This window comes from Necator americanus, chromosome X, assembly GCF_031761385.1.
Source record: "Necator americanus strain Aroian chromosome X, whole genome shotgun sequence".
In the NCBI taxonomy this organism is placed as follows: Eukaryota; Metazoa; Nematoda; class Chromadorea; order Rhabditida; family Ancylostomatidae; genus Necator; species Necator americanus.
Genome location: NC_087376.1, coordinates 15,512,633 through 15,528,122, shown reverse-complemented (window position 1 = coordinate 15,528,122; position 15,490 = coordinate 15,512,633). Strand labels below are relative to the sequence as shown.

General features: G+C 41.2%; 2 protein-coding genes across 4 annotated transcripts; both read right to left on the bottom strand.

The window, feature by feature from the left end:
- Nucleotides 1-6,879: 6,879 nt before the first annotated feature.
- Nucleotides 6,880-14,412, bottom strand: RB195_023346 (uncharacterized protein; the record flags this gene model as incomplete). Of its 2 annotated transcripts, XM_064210738.1 has the most annotated exons (3): nucleotides 6,880-6,979; nucleotides 10,806-12,596; nucleotides 13,682-14,412. In XM_064210738.1, 3 exons carry the CDS (start codon nucleotides 14,410-14,412, stop codon nucleotides 6,880-6,882), a joined length of 2,622 nt encoding a protein of 873 aa, XP_064066619.1. The 2 variants fall into 2 exon arrangements, with proteins under 2 accessions (XP_064066619.1, XP_064066620.1); XM_064210739.1 differs by lacking the exon at nucleotides 6,880-6,979 and having other exon boundaries at nucleotides 10,802-12,611.
- A 72-nt stretch (nucleotides 14,413-14,484) lies between these two features.
- RB195_023345 (uncharacterized protein) lies at nucleotides 14,485-15,445 on the bottom strand (the record flags this gene model as incomplete). 2 transcript variants are annotated; one of them, XM_064210736.1, is made up of 3 exons in its annotated part: nucleotides 14,485-15,033; nucleotides 15,129-15,220; nucleotides 15,334-15,445. In XM_064210736.1, 3 exons carry the CDS (start codon nucleotides 15,443-15,445, stop codon nucleotides 14,485-14,487), a joined length of 753 nt encoding a protein of 250 aa, XP_064066617.1. The 2 variants fall into 2 exon arrangements, with proteins under 2 accessions (XP_064066617.1, XP_064066618.1); XM_064210737.1 differs by having other exon boundaries at nucleotides 15,126-15,220; nucleotides 15,400-15,445.
- Between the last annotated feature and the right edge of the window lie 45 nt (nucleotides 15,446-15,490).

Below are 15,490 nucleotides of genomic sequence, written 5' to 3'. Positions count from 1 at the left end.
ATGTTAGCAGCACTAAGGAATTATGCTTGGAAATAGATACGCGAATGGGTCATAGAAACCCATTCTGCTGTTGGGGCTCTCGCGCACCTATTCGACGCCATGATATTCATGTCTCTCTCTTTTTGGAATTTCATGACTGAGACACACACAGACGCTTACACGTGACAGAATAAGCTTGTTATTATATAGCATGATAGTTTGTAAATTTGGAAGTGTACATTCACATAAAAGTTCATTTACCCTCACTAACATATCACAGAAACTAACTTGGCCTATCAAGGCCAACATACATAAGAATACATCTCTGGACAATGGTGGAAAGGTAGTGTGCTCTCCTGTGAGGTGCAATGCCACGGTTCGGCACCCCACCAGTGTAGTCTTTTGCATCATTATGAAGAATTTTCGTGGCACACACACACATACATACATACATACATACATACATACATACATACATACATACATACATACATACATACATACATACATACATACATACATACATACATACATACATACATACATACATACATACATACATACATACATACATACATACATACATACATACATACATACATACATACATACATACATACATACATACATACATACATACATACATACATACATACATACATACATACATACATACATACATACATACATACATACATACATACATACATACATACATACATACATACACATACATACATACATACATACATACATACATACATACATACATACATACATACATACATACATACATACATACATACATACATACATACATACATACATACATACATACATACATACATACATACATACATACATACATACATACATACATACATACATACATACATACATACATACATACATACATACATACATACATACATACATACATACATACATACATACATACATACATACATACATACATACATACATACATACATACATACATACATACATACATACATACATACATACATACATACATACATACATACATACATACATACATACATACATACATACATACATACATACATACATACATACATACATACATACATACATACATACATACATACATACATACATACATACATACATACATACATACATACATACATACATACATACATACATACATACATACATACATACATACATACATACATACATACATACATACATACATACATACATACATACATACATACATACATACATACATACATACATACATACATACATACATACATACATACATACATACATACATACATACATACATACATACATACATACATACATACATACATACATACATACATACATACATACATACATACATACATACATACATACATACATACATACATACATACATACATACATACATACATACATACATACATACATACATACATACATACATACATACATACATACATACATACATACATACATACATACATACATACATACATACATACATACATACATACATACATACATACATACATACATACATACATACATACATACATACATACATACATACATACATACATACATACATACATACATACATACACACATACATACATACACACACACACACACATATATATACACGTATACACATATACACGTATACACGTATACACATATACACATATACATATACACATATACACATATGCACGTATACACGTATACACGTATACACATATACACGTATACACACATACACGTACACATACACATACACATGCACATACACGGTCGCGTTATTATATAACATGATATTTATTATAATTATCATTTATATATTTATCATATACATTTATTATATTATAGTCTGACGTCCTGCTAAAGCCGAACATCAGACTTCTTGTGGTGCTTCCTTTCGCTGATCAAATTAAAGTAGTGGCATTTACTTAAAAAACCAAATTAGTACTTTCATAACAAATCTTATTTGTTTTCTTAAAAAATTTTAAGCAGTGATGAAGGATTTCATAGTTTTCTTTCTAAGCATGTCATTTCTGAAGGTTTGGACAATACTCAAACTCGATTTGTCACCCATACCCCTTTAATACCGCCACAATTTGAAAACACTATTCGATGTAGGGGTTATGGTATGGTTTGGTCCCCAGTAGTTAGCAGAAAATGATGTAGTAACATGAAATGTCGTGGACGCTATCATCATACTGATGAAGACAAGGTTCTTACGTTCTTCTCTACGTCAGACCATGTTAGCTGCTATTTAAGCAGCTGTTTGCATGCATGTTTCCATTTCTGAAGAAAGATGTTACCAACCTGAAACCGCAAGCATGCGAGAAAAGGACATGCGGGGAGTTCATAAATGTGGAACACATGCGGGGAGTACATAAGTGTGGAACGGAACAAATGCAGTTGTCACAGCAACGAAACGGTTCAAATTTTTTTTTGGCAAATTCTCGTGTAGCTACCGAGCTGTAGTACTGCGCCGCGACCCACCAGTTCAACGCCTTGTTAACCGTCTCACCTCGCCTCATCGCTTTTTGGCGCTCGACACTGTGGGACCCTTCCCACTGCTTTCTGGATGATGCCGACATTTTTCGTAAGCTTCACATGGAAACAATTTAGGCTACAAAAAAGCCTGGGATTTGCAAGATATCGGTAATCCTCGACTCTCATCTTTTGCTCATATTTCACGTGAAGATTTCTCTAGCCTCTGATACGGTTAGAAGTTTGAGATCACCTTACATCATAAAAGGTCGCCTTAAAATTTGAATAACAAATTTCCAGTGGTGATGTCTGCTTCTCCAAAACAATTTAGCAGCTCGTGATTTATCTTAGACTGTGATGTGGCGTATGATCAGCGGAAGAAGGGCATAGTCTGCTACTTGGGTAGCAAGGCATAATCAAAAATCGACGGGTACTTCTTTACACGCACCCGTGGCAGTTTGTGTAAATATTTTCTACAGAACTGAATTTTTCTTTCCCTCACAATATTTTTTTTCCTTTTTTTTTTTAAAGAAATTATGGCATTGATAGAAGCTTTTGTAGTTTTCTTCCTCAGAGGTTCACCACTTCGTTTGAAGAATATTCCGACTCAATTTTACACCTATATTCCTTCGCTACCGCTACAATTTGGAAATGGTATTGCAACTATTAGATTTTCTCCTACAATTAGCATAGAATGATGTGCGAACACTAAATGATGTGAACGTCACCATCGTACTTCCAAAGTTGATGTCAGGTCAAATAAGCTATTAGCTACTATCTAAACTGCTGTTTGCATGTCTGTTTTCAACTTTGCTTTTGTTTGTGAAGAAAGGATGGTACCAACCTGAGGCAAACATGCAGGAAAATAGACGAGCGGAATAATGCATAGGATGAAACACAACAGTTATCAGAGCTATGAAACAGTTCGCAATGTCTCACTCTCTTTTTGACGAATCCGCTTGGAATTTCTGTGTCAGTAATTACTTTGATTCCTATTTTTGAGCCATCGCGCCAACTGTGCAGTCCTTAGCGCTTTCTGACATCAGCGCACCAATGCTACCCCGTCGTTGGATCCGTTTCACTCTATCGCTTTCCGACGCTGACACACCAATTAGACGCCGTGGGAGAGGTCTCTCACTCTCTGATATTTCGTTCCATACACACACATACACCGTGATAGGCTAGTCCGTTATTTTATAGCATGATATATCCTTCTATACCGCTATAACGTCTATGTTTTTCTCATCTTCTTCCCAACAGTTAACGTACAGTAGGACCGCTAATTCTTCGACAGAAGACGAAAAAGACGCGGATCCGCGTCTTTTCATCATAACTTGCCTCAATTTGATCTTCGATATAAGATCTATGCATCAGTAGATCCGATCCGTGAGTGCAAGCTCCATCGACTGAATGTAACTAGAACTTTCAAGCCACATCACGCAAACACTTTTTGAAAAAATTACTTGCGGGTACATATTAGGGGCACCACCCCACGAATTTGAGGTGGTACTAATTTCAGGTGGAGTATTCGTATATGGGATCGTAGATTATGGAGAGAAGGGTGATTCCATACATTTCTTCCTGATTGCCGTAAAAAACGGCCCGGAAGATACGGCTTCGAGCATTCAGGCGCAATATTTTCTACAGGGAGTTCGATTGGCACACGCCGCATCTTCCGTGCCGTTTTTTTTAAACGCTAATTAGCAAGAAATGGGCGGAATCACCCCCCTCTCCATAACCTACTATGCCGTATACGAATACTCCATCTGAAATCCGTACCACCTCAGATTCGTGGGGTGATGCCTTTAACAAGGCTGAATCCGAGATGATTGCGCCCCAAGAATATACTATTTTTGACGTAAACTATTTTTCGAAAAGTGAAATGGTAATTACATATTCGTAATCTACATACTATTGCAAACAATTTGATATCTCTCATAGCTATAACTCCATGACTCTGAAGATTTTGTAAATTTGACTAAAGTGACATGTTTCAACTCCAGGAACGACCGACATTACCAGCTTAAGAATTATTTTCTTGCAAAATATGCAAGAAAACTATTTGTTGTAGGAGGACGTTATCTCTTGATTTTCCAGCTCAACAGGATTTTCTGTTTTTTGCAGCTAAAGTTACAACTTCGGTATTTTGCATTTCTTACTCTGACTTTTGGAAGCTTGTAAATCGCTAACAAATTAGGTTTGTCATCTGTTGGCACAATACAATAGAAAGCAGTCCTTGTCCTACGATTTATTCTGATTTTTCTATAATATGTCTCAGCTGCGGTCAGTTTTGAACCTGCAAAGATATAGGACTTTTCATGTGTTTTACAGAAAGCTTTTTTTTTGCGACTTATTGGAAGTTTTTTCAAATATCAAGTGGATATGGTTTTTCAGCAGGAAGATATCTGTTGAATGGTGTGGACTTCAAAAAATTCTGTATCTTTCAAATTTTCATCACAAGCTACTTCAGCCTCTATGGAAGGTTATTGTCATATAGGCACGGCGACCCACCAGATACCTTAGGACACACATCGAGTTAGGGCTGTGTTACCACATTGATTACTACATTCTAAAAAAATAGAATAACTACAGAGAAAAATGTTCTTTTTACAAAACGAATTCTTTCGAGATAGTCTTGTGTGTGTCTTTTTTCGAGAATGTTGTATTTACAGAGCGATATTCTTCAAAATTGTCTGTTTTACTCCTTTTTTATTCACCTTGTTTTTTGTTGTAACTGCACTCTTCGCTCTTCGAAATTGAAGTAAAGTCATCGAGCCAAAAAATAATTATGTTCAAACGAATCTTTCTACGATGACTGGAATGGAGCAAACGAATGACGAAGAAAAATGAAGAATCGCTGAAGTACAAATCTGAATAGAACTACTAAAATGTGGATTCAGAATGAAGTCAAGGATCAGCAGCTTAGTAAGGCAAAGCCCCAATTTCATTATTAGAATCTTCACTTTCAAAGGTTTGCAAAGATTTTTTTTACTATTTCCAAGAATGAGGCAGAATATCTCGAAAAAAAATTCGTTTTGTAAAAAGAACATTTTTCTCTGTAGTTTTTTTTTCAAATGTAGTAATACAGCTCTAACTCGATGTGTGTCCTAAGGTATCTGGTGGGTCGTCGTGTATATGACAATAACTTTCCATAGATGCTGAAGTAGTTTGTGATGAAAATTTTAAAGATACAGAATTTTTTGAAATCGACACCATTCAATAGATATTTTCCTCCTGAGAAACATATGCACTTGATATTTGAAAAACCTTCCAACAGATCGCAAAAAACGAGCTTTCTGCAAAAACACACGAAAACATCTACATCTTTGCAGGTTCAAAACTGAGACAGCTGAGATATATTACAAAAAAAAATCAGAACAAATCATAGGACATAAGAGTGTTTTCTAGTATTGTGCAGACAGATGGCAAATCTAATTTGTTAGCCTTTTTCGAGCTGCCAAAAATCAGAGTAAGAAATGCGAAATACCGAAGTTCTAACTTTAGGTGCAATAATCACAAAATCCTGTTGAGCTGGAAAAACGAGAGACGAGGTCATCCTACAACAAATAGTTTCCATTCAGATTTTGTAGGAAAATAGATTTTAAGCTGGTAATGTCGGTCGTTCCTTCAAGATGTCACTTTAGTCAAATCTAGGAAATCTTTAGTCATGGAGTTATAACTGTGAGAGATATCAAATTGTTCGCAATATTACGCAGATTACGAATATGTAACCATCATTTCACCTTTCGAAGAACATGTTCATGACAAAAATCATATATCCTCTGGGCGCAATTATCTCGGACTCACTCCCATGTATACGCGCAGGTGATTTTTTTTCAAAAAGTATTTCCTTGATGGGTCTTGAAAGTTCTAGTTACATTTAGTCGGTAGAGCTCGCGCTCACGAATGTATAGATGTATAGATCTCATAATAAAGATCAAATTGAGGGGAGTTACGAAAAAAGACGCAGATCGGCGTCTTATTCGTCTCCTGTCGAAGAATTAGCGATCTTACTGTAGAATGAAATGATAGTGGTGAATAACGTGAAAGTCATGGTAGGTCAAGTTCATACTCATAAGGATAAGGATCTTACGTCAGATCACGTAAGCAGCTAGCTCCTACTAAAGCGGGCGTCTGTACGCGTGTATGTAATTTCTGAAGAAATCATCTGGCAAACATTATGAGTGTTACGTATAGAGGAGTACAGGGGCATACGGAAGAGTATATTTTGGTGGTTTGCCGTGCAGACAACCCGTCTCACTTCATTTGACTTTTCTTTTCATTTCATTCATTTCTAGCGTTGGCGCAAAGTGGCGTTTTGTGACCCGTCTAACTCTTTCCCTCTCTACTTTCCTGTAGCAGCATCTACATGACGCTATGGCATGCGTTCCATTGCCTTCGGGCGCAGTTGGACACGTGCCATCCAATCCTACTGCTTCGTGGTGCAGGGGCACCATTCTGAGACCTGAAAAGCAGAACGATGGAGTGAAACCCATCTTTCCACATTTTTCTGCCTTCTGGCACAAGCGCAACTATCTGACGCGGAATGATCCGTCCCACCAACCTCAGTACCTTTCAGCGTGAATGCATAATCTGACGTTGTGGGACTCGTCCCACCATTCTAGCGCTGGCGACCACCACACGACCAGCATTGTGAAACTCGCCTCAATAACTTCTGATATCATCCCGCTCGTTTGACGTCGTGGGGACCGTCCTACCCCGACCTCACTTGTTCAGTGCAAAAACATATTTAGAATCGCATCTTAAACACCACGAAAAAGTGAAATAGAAACGAAAGTTAGTTGTAGCTTTAGACTGCGAATTTCTCTTTTCACAACAGCATGTAAAAACGGGAGCACTGGAAAATTTGCAATTCCTAACAAAAAAAAGGAAGGAACAAACACACGCGGACCGAAGTAGAAAACATAATCTCCGTAGAAGGAATCACTAACGATAAGAAAGAACTCTTTGTGCAGATACTGAAGAAGATGAATCAAAAAAAAGAAAGAGGCCAAGGATTCAATATAATTAAGATTAGATTACAACAAAAAGTTTTCATATTCAAATTTTTTTGCCGTGTTTATGTTAAACTGTTGAACATTGTAACATGTTTTCTTCGCATCGAAATACAGGGGCGTAGTTATTATTTTCAAATATATTACGTCAGTAAATCTTAAAAAAAAACTCGTCTTAAAATATATTGGCTAAAAGAGACTCACAATTTTTAATTTTTCTTGAGACCTGCAAGAAAAAGAGGTACTCCACCTTTGGAAAGCTCTAGAAGAAATGTTTTGAAAGAGAATGCGATAATTAGCGATTTGTTAATGCACTAAACCAAAGCTTTCATCTGTATGATCAAAGGACTAATCACTTTTACTGCTTCATACAATTGGAAGTGAACATGCTCATAAAGTTTCTCATATGCTCTCTTTAACACATAATTAGAAGTAGCCTGTCCAGTTTGGTGTTTCATATACTCTTGCACAGTTCTTGACACTGGCTTATTGGCAGAATGCTCACCTATCAGCTGGGTAGCGCATATTCGGTCCATCAAACGGTGGGAAGTTTTGAATTATAATGGAATATTTTCGTGACACGTAAACAAACACTTACACATACACACGCGGACTAAGTGCGTTTTGTATAGCACGATAACGGGGTGCCCACACCTCTGGCTCACATCAATTTTTGTTTAATACTGTAAAGACAAGTTTACTCTGTCCGTTGTTTTATCCCGTTCTCTTTCTACAACTAAAGAACTTGTATGCATATGTTTTGTAGTAGAAAGATTGCTTGAAGTGGATTTCATTCTGCAATCAGCATAATGGGAACTAATAAGTGTGCATGAAAAGCAAATGCAAACTTGAGTTGAATTCATGCAACGCAATGGGAGCGCGTTGTTGCTGCGCAGATATTTCAGACTGTGTAAAACGTTGGTTCGTTTAAGCCTTGTGAAGACGTAGACAAAGAACATGCTGTTATAATTGAAAGTTGAACATGAACTCTTTGAAAGACATTGTGACGAACGCATACTTAGGTGGTGCGAATGTGTACAGTATAGACAACGCATAAAATGTGCGAAATTATCGATGATCTGTACATGTTAGTATTTTTCCTGCAGTATTTTCTTGTTATAAGCATAGCTCATGTGTAGAGTTTATCATATGAGGTCGTTGTAGGTCACCATAACAGCATGTCACTTTTGACATGCCTTTGTTCACATATTTTTCGTTGGTTGGAGCACAAGATGGGGCGGGATCTGGGTTTTCTCAGACGGACGTGGAAGCTTGTTTTGCGGCAGCCATAATTACGCGGAGGCGTGACACTGCATGCAGGTCAGCAGCGATCAGCCGACTTTCGGGGTAATTCTTGTCCAGTACCTTATTTAGCAGCACTAAGGAAGTCCTCTCCGATCCTAAGGCGCAATCTGTACTTTCAGTTTATATCCTACAAGATCCGAAAGTATACTTACGATTTTCTTTTGTGAATGGATGAGATATTTGTCTGAACAAATCACGTTCAATTTCACTCTTTTAGAGAACGAGGGAGGCGAACTGGGTGAACCGTTAGCGAAAGATAAATGACCATAACAAACTCGTGTTCTGTTCAAATCAAGGATACGGTTAAAGAACAAGGTGTCTGGCGTTAATCAGTCCGATTGGGATGCACCACTACGTTCACATCAATTCAGAATTGTTGGAGGTTTACGAACGTGTCGCTGGAATATACAACGACCTGCGGGGCGTTTTTATCCTTCCGGACGGGTCTGGTACCGAATTATCGACCCTAGAGGTATGAAAGGCTTCATCAGCACTAGAGCGGATTCAGAAGAGAGAGAACAGAACCTCCAATCGATCAAGAGGGAACGGTCAAGAGGTACCCGTGTGATGTGCCGCCGTGTATCCAAGAGGCTAATGATAGTCGTTAATTGCACCGCACGTCTCTTTACACGGTCATAATCGCTACAGTAGCCTGATCGCTCCTCTTGTGCTATGTCTTCCTGACGCCCCGCCCACGCCACCATCTTCACCCATTTCGCCGCTTCTGCTGCTCTTGCGACGAGTTTTTTTTCGTTGCGCCTGCAGCTCTTATGATGCGCTTTTAGAATCGAACGAAAAGGAAAGTACCTGGTATTAGACGTTGTTTGAAACTCTACATGAAGCATGCTTTTAAGTTAATATAAAAGAAGGAAGAAATGAAAGAGGTTTGTGTAAGTGATACACCATTTAGAAATGCGAGTGAAAATAAAATTATCCTGTTTTGACCTGTTAGGTGGAAACCACTCATCCATCTCTGAAAATGCAAAAAAATGTTTCAAAGAATGTCCCTTTGATCGGTGCAATGCTATATTTTTCACTTTTTTTCGCTTTCCTGGAATTTCTTCTTGCTTATCTAGCTGGGTAAAACTGGCATCCAACGATTAACGCGGCGCGAATAATGCCTCGCAGACATACACTGTACCTAAAGGTATATCTCGAAGAGACAAAAGTCTGTGTTCGCCACTAATACACCTAACCTGTCGTATTGATTTTACCCAGAGAATAGATAGAAATGAAGCGATAAAACGCTGTTGAAAGAAGTTTAAAGAACCATACAAAGTTTTATTGTATAAAACGATTGCTATAACGAATCAGTTACTGAAATATTTGACATGCGGTCTATATAAACATATCTATGTAAAATTTTGAGAAGGTAAAATATAGAAAGGAGTTTAAAGAATGTATACAAAGTAATAAGGTTTAAAGAATGTATGCAAAGTAATAAGCATGTAAATCTGCTGTGCGTATAGCTGCTGCAGTTGAAAGTTGAACACGAATTCGTTGAATGGCATCGTAACCAACACATACTTATGCACTGCGAGTTTATATAGAAGAGTTAGGGCGTGAAATGTGTGAAATTATGAGATGTATGAAAATATATGCATGTTATTCTTTTCCCTGCAGCTTCTTTTAATCTTTACTTGTATGAAATTACATTTCAGAGAAGGATCTAATTTTTTCTTTCTTGCGTCCAATAATCACCTTGATCACCTTGACTCCCGTTGATCTTCGAACTGGTCGAGCGGGCGCCTGTAATTCTTCCATTTGTCCCGATCGCGTGCCAGAGTAGCCCTGTGGTTCCTTCTTTCGCGTCGGACACGAAAAGCATCATTTCTTTTGAAGGACTTCGTGAAAAAATCTGACCATCGGGTCGGCGGTCTTCTTGTAGTGCGCTTAATACCGCGGGGAACCCAGTCGCTCAGGGCTCTGCTCCAACGGTTGTCGCTAAAGTGCATCACGTGTCCGGCTCACCTTATTTTACTTTCTATGGCAAACGCGGCGGCGGTTCTAATCTTCGATCGCTGACGTAGGAGAGAACTTCGAATCCCGTCCCTCACTTGCGTGAAACGGGATACTCCTAGCATCACTCTCTCAACTGCGCGTTCAATGACGCTCACCGCGTTTTCTTCCTGCTTGCGAAATGCCCAGGTTTCCGAAGCATAGGTCAAAGCAGGAAGTACGGTGGTGTTGAAGAGGTGAGCACGGAGCCGGGTGTTCCTGGTCTTCTTCACTACATCCTCGATGCTCTTGTACGCTCCCCAAGCCGCTCGTCTCCTCCTGCCCAGCTCGGGGGTCAGGTCGTTCATCATGTTCAGTTCCCGACCCAGATAAACGTAGCTGGTGCATTCGGATATGTTCGTTCCGTTGAGCGTGAATGGGGCATCCGAGACCCATCCGTTCCGCATGAACATCGTCTTTTGTAGATTCAGCTGAAGACCGATGCATCCACATGTTTCGTCGAATTCGGTCAGCATTCGTTCCGCTTGGCTGATGCTAGGTGTTACCAGTACCATGTCATCAGCAAAGCGCAAATGGTGTAGCTGCCGACCATCAACCTTCACTCCCATGTCGTCCCATTCCAACTTTCGCATTGCGTTCTCGAGGGTGGCTGTGAATATTTTGGGTGAAATTGTATCACCCTGTCGGACCCCCCTCTTCACGTCAATGACGATGTTCTTGTAGAATGGCGAAATTGCGGTCGTGAAGTTACTGTACAACTCTCGAAGTACCTTTATATATTGAGTAGGGACGCCTTGGTTGTCCAAGGCTTCCACGACCGCTTCCGTCTCAACCGAGTCGAAAGCCTTCTTTAAGTCGATGAAGGTGAGACAGAGCGGCATCTTGTACTCTCGTGATACCTCGATGAGTTTCGAAACAGTGTGAATGTGGTCAATCGTGCTGAATCCTTTTCGAAACCCTGCTTGCTCGCATGGCTGTCCTTCATCCAAGACTTTTTCAATCCTATTAAGGATTACTCTTGTAAAGAGCTTGTAGATGACGGACAGTAGGCAGATTGGGCGATAGTTGCCGATGTCATGTGGATCTCCCTTTTTATACAACAACACGGTCTTGCTGGTCTTCCACTGTTTAGGAACCTTGCATTCCGACAGATAACGTGTAAAGAGCCTCGCCAGGGTGTTGATGAGTACTGGCGGAAGGCTCTTCAGGTGTTCTGGTCTTATTCTGTCGGGACCGGGTGCCGTACGATTTCTTACCGACATGATAGCATGTCGTATTTCGGACGGGAGAGCCTCTGGAATGACTTGTCCATCTTCCCTCAGATGGTGAGGAGGCAAGTGGACATGGCTGTCGAAGAGATCAGAGTAGAAGTCGTAGATGATTTTCTCCATCCCCCTTCTCGATGCAATGGCTGTTCCCTTTGGGTTCCGGAGAGCAGTCATCCTCGTCTTGCGACTGGCGAAGTCTCGACGGGCATAGCGGATGCTTTTCCCCGCCTCTGCAGCTTCAGCCAGCACTTCTGCTCTTCTCTCTTTAAGGTCTTCCTTTATCGCCTCTCGGCAAAGCCTTGCGAGCTCGGACGTGAGTTCTTGGTTCCCTGCGGCTCGTGCTGCTCCACGCTGGCGTATCAGCTCAAGAGTTTCAAGAGACAGACGCCTCTTGGTGGTTTTAAAACTCTCAGCCTTCTTCGCGCAGTCGTGAAGGTGTTCGACAAGCCGGTCATATTCCTCGTCGATGTTGTCCATTGCAGAATCTTCCCAAAAGCCGGCTAGCGTAGCGAAGAGATCCCAGTTGATGGTAGTCCTGGGATTTCTCTCTCTGAACTTACTAACTACTACTACTAACTGGCTGTGATCCCTCTAGTGAGGGAGATCCGTGGCGTCCAATAATATGTGTTTAATTTACTATATCCGTACATCAGAATTTGCTGCTGCTGTCGATTCATTTTTCACTTCCCTCCCCTCAAAATTCGCAGTATCCACCGCTTCATCGCGGCGTTGATTAGAGAGCAATAGGGAGGCGGGGTGTAGGCGATCACAGGTGTCGTGGAGGATGTCTAACTGTTGGAGCGGCGGCCGTAATTACGTGGAGGCGCGCGGCGCTGAAGGGAGGACAGGAACGGTCGGCCGGTTTACACGGGTACCTCTTGTCCCGCACCCTACAAATACTGAATCAAATCATACCGAGATTTATAGAAGGTCAAGTGTGAGTTTTTACTACAATTTTGTTGACCTTGTAGTGGACTTCGCAGTTAATTCGGAAATGCCACTCATTTTTGAACGGGAGCAAAGGAAAGTGGCGACGGCGACGTCAGGCGAATTGTAGATCTACTGCTCGGAAGAAGCATTCTTAGCAGAGCAATAAAAAGAACTGTGTTATCGGACGACCTGTACTGAAAATGGTACCGAAACTGGTCATCTAGAGAAGATGTAATGTACGTGACTCCATGGGCAAAGCTATCCGATAAGTTATTTTCCGTAGACAACGAACCTATTCAGGAATTCAGTCCGTCGACTCTGCTCCTTTGCGTCTCGATCGAGGCCTTCCTGCCTTGCTCGTCAAACCAGTTGTGCCGAAATCGAGTATAGGAAAGTGGTAACAACATTCAAGTAAAAGTCAACTCAGTATTAGATCTTCAAGGATCTTACGATACAATCACTTCAAACAGTCGGAGTTTCGTAGCTGAGAAACTGCTTGGCTTTTTTGTCCAAGTTTCAGCAAAAGCGACAACTTTATATGTGTATCTGCAATATCACAGTAGATCTCTTTTGCTGCTAATATGAACCGCTTGGACATGAAGAAGGATGGGAGATGATCGTCGATAGCTAAGGCGGCCAGTTTAAGACTGGCGTGATTAGAAGACAACAGAGTCGGTCAATGTGACTTACTTGCTTGACTTGACGCGATTACCCGCATCTTCGCTGAGGTGTGGCGTCATTGAACACAGCTCTGCCCAACCTTTTCGATCTTCTGCGAGAGCTAGCACAGAATCAGTCCATTCGTCGCTATTCCATATTCTGCGAAACATTACGTCTCGCCTGAACTGCCTATCCACGCTGAATGTCCTCTGGTCCTCTTTCACCCCCTCAGTCCAGAACTTCCGTTTTCGGCCAGATGGCTTTTTCCAACTCGAACCCGGGAAACTCCTCAGAACTCGTTGAACAAGGCGATCTGCCGATCTCCTTAATATATGACCAAAGAAGCGAAGACGATTTACTTTAGCCACTTTCGATGGCGGTGCAAGATGTTGGCATCTTCCACGTGTCATCCGCCGGTATACCACATCAATTTCTGCGTGAAGATCATCATTGTGGCATACCCTTGGCCAAAAGTAGCCAAGTAGCCATCTAAGCGGCTTTCGTTCCGTGCAGTCAAGCCTCTCCATAAGCGCTGGTGGTGCTGCCCAAGTCTCCGATCCGTACATCATGATGGGGCGAATTGCGGATAGGTAGACTCGCAGCTTGACTTCGTTGGTGATGGGGGTCGACCACAGGCATTTCGTTAAGGAGTTGAATGCAGAAGTGGCTTTAGCGCATCTTTGCTGAACATCTCTCTCGTAGCTGCCGTTGTTCTTGAGCGTAGACGTAAACGTAGTCCATAGGCTGCGGCCAGCTTCCATACAAGGTTGACAACATGTTGAAGTTTCGTACTGCTTTCCGTTAATATAACAACGTCGTCGGAGTACTCGAGATCAGTCAAGGGACACCCTGATGGTGCTAAGACAATGTCGGCAGGACACTGGTCGACTGTTCGCATAATGTCGTCGATGGCGAAATTGAACAGAAAGGGTCCTGGCACCCCCTTTTCCTACTCCAGTTACCACTTCAAACGGTGTTGTACATCCGGCTGGTGTTCGAACTGCAGCAGTTGTTCGCTGATTCATGTCATCAAGCAAGCGAACGAACTTTCCTGGTACTCCATCAGCGCGGAGCGCGTTGAGAAGATGGCCTAGGTGAGAAGAGTCGAACGCGGCTTCAAAGTCCAGAAACGCTAGTTGCATTGGCTTCGAATACCGCTGCCAGATTTCGATCACTCTCCTGACGATGAACACCAGGTCAATCGTAGATCGGCCGGGACCAAAGCCAGCTTGTCGCGCGTTGTTTCTTCGCGGTGTTAAATGAGTCGGTCCAGGATAATGCGCTCCACTACCTTGTACATAACACGCAGCAAAGAGATTCTTCGATAATTCCTTGGGTCCGTGACGGATAATTTCTTGTGAAGCGGAATTATGATAGCGTGTCTCCACGAATCACTTATCCTTTCGTCTATCCATATTGAACGGATGAGCACAGGCTTTCTTAGAGATCCTTCTTCCTTCATGCCTTTTCAAACTACTTTGCTCTTGACATCCGTTCGTCCTTCCGATTTTGTTGCAGTTGACGAATCAACTTCCTTCTCAGGCGCTTCTTTCTCATGAATAAAATTACCTGCAATCTGCGAACAGTAAATAATGAATCATACGTTGATATTGTCTCCGCAGCTGCAAAAACAGACTTCGATATTTGAACCAGCAGCCTCATTCTTGCAGCGCACTGTATACTTTTTGTAGAGGAGTCTGCGTCGTAAAGCTTCTTCTTAATCCGCATTCCGCCATGAATAAACTCACGTTGACAGGATTTCGTCTTGTACTCTTCGTCTTTCAGACCTGCCATGTCGATTTTCGAGTGACGAGGAACTCTTCGACTTTTTTTGTGTAA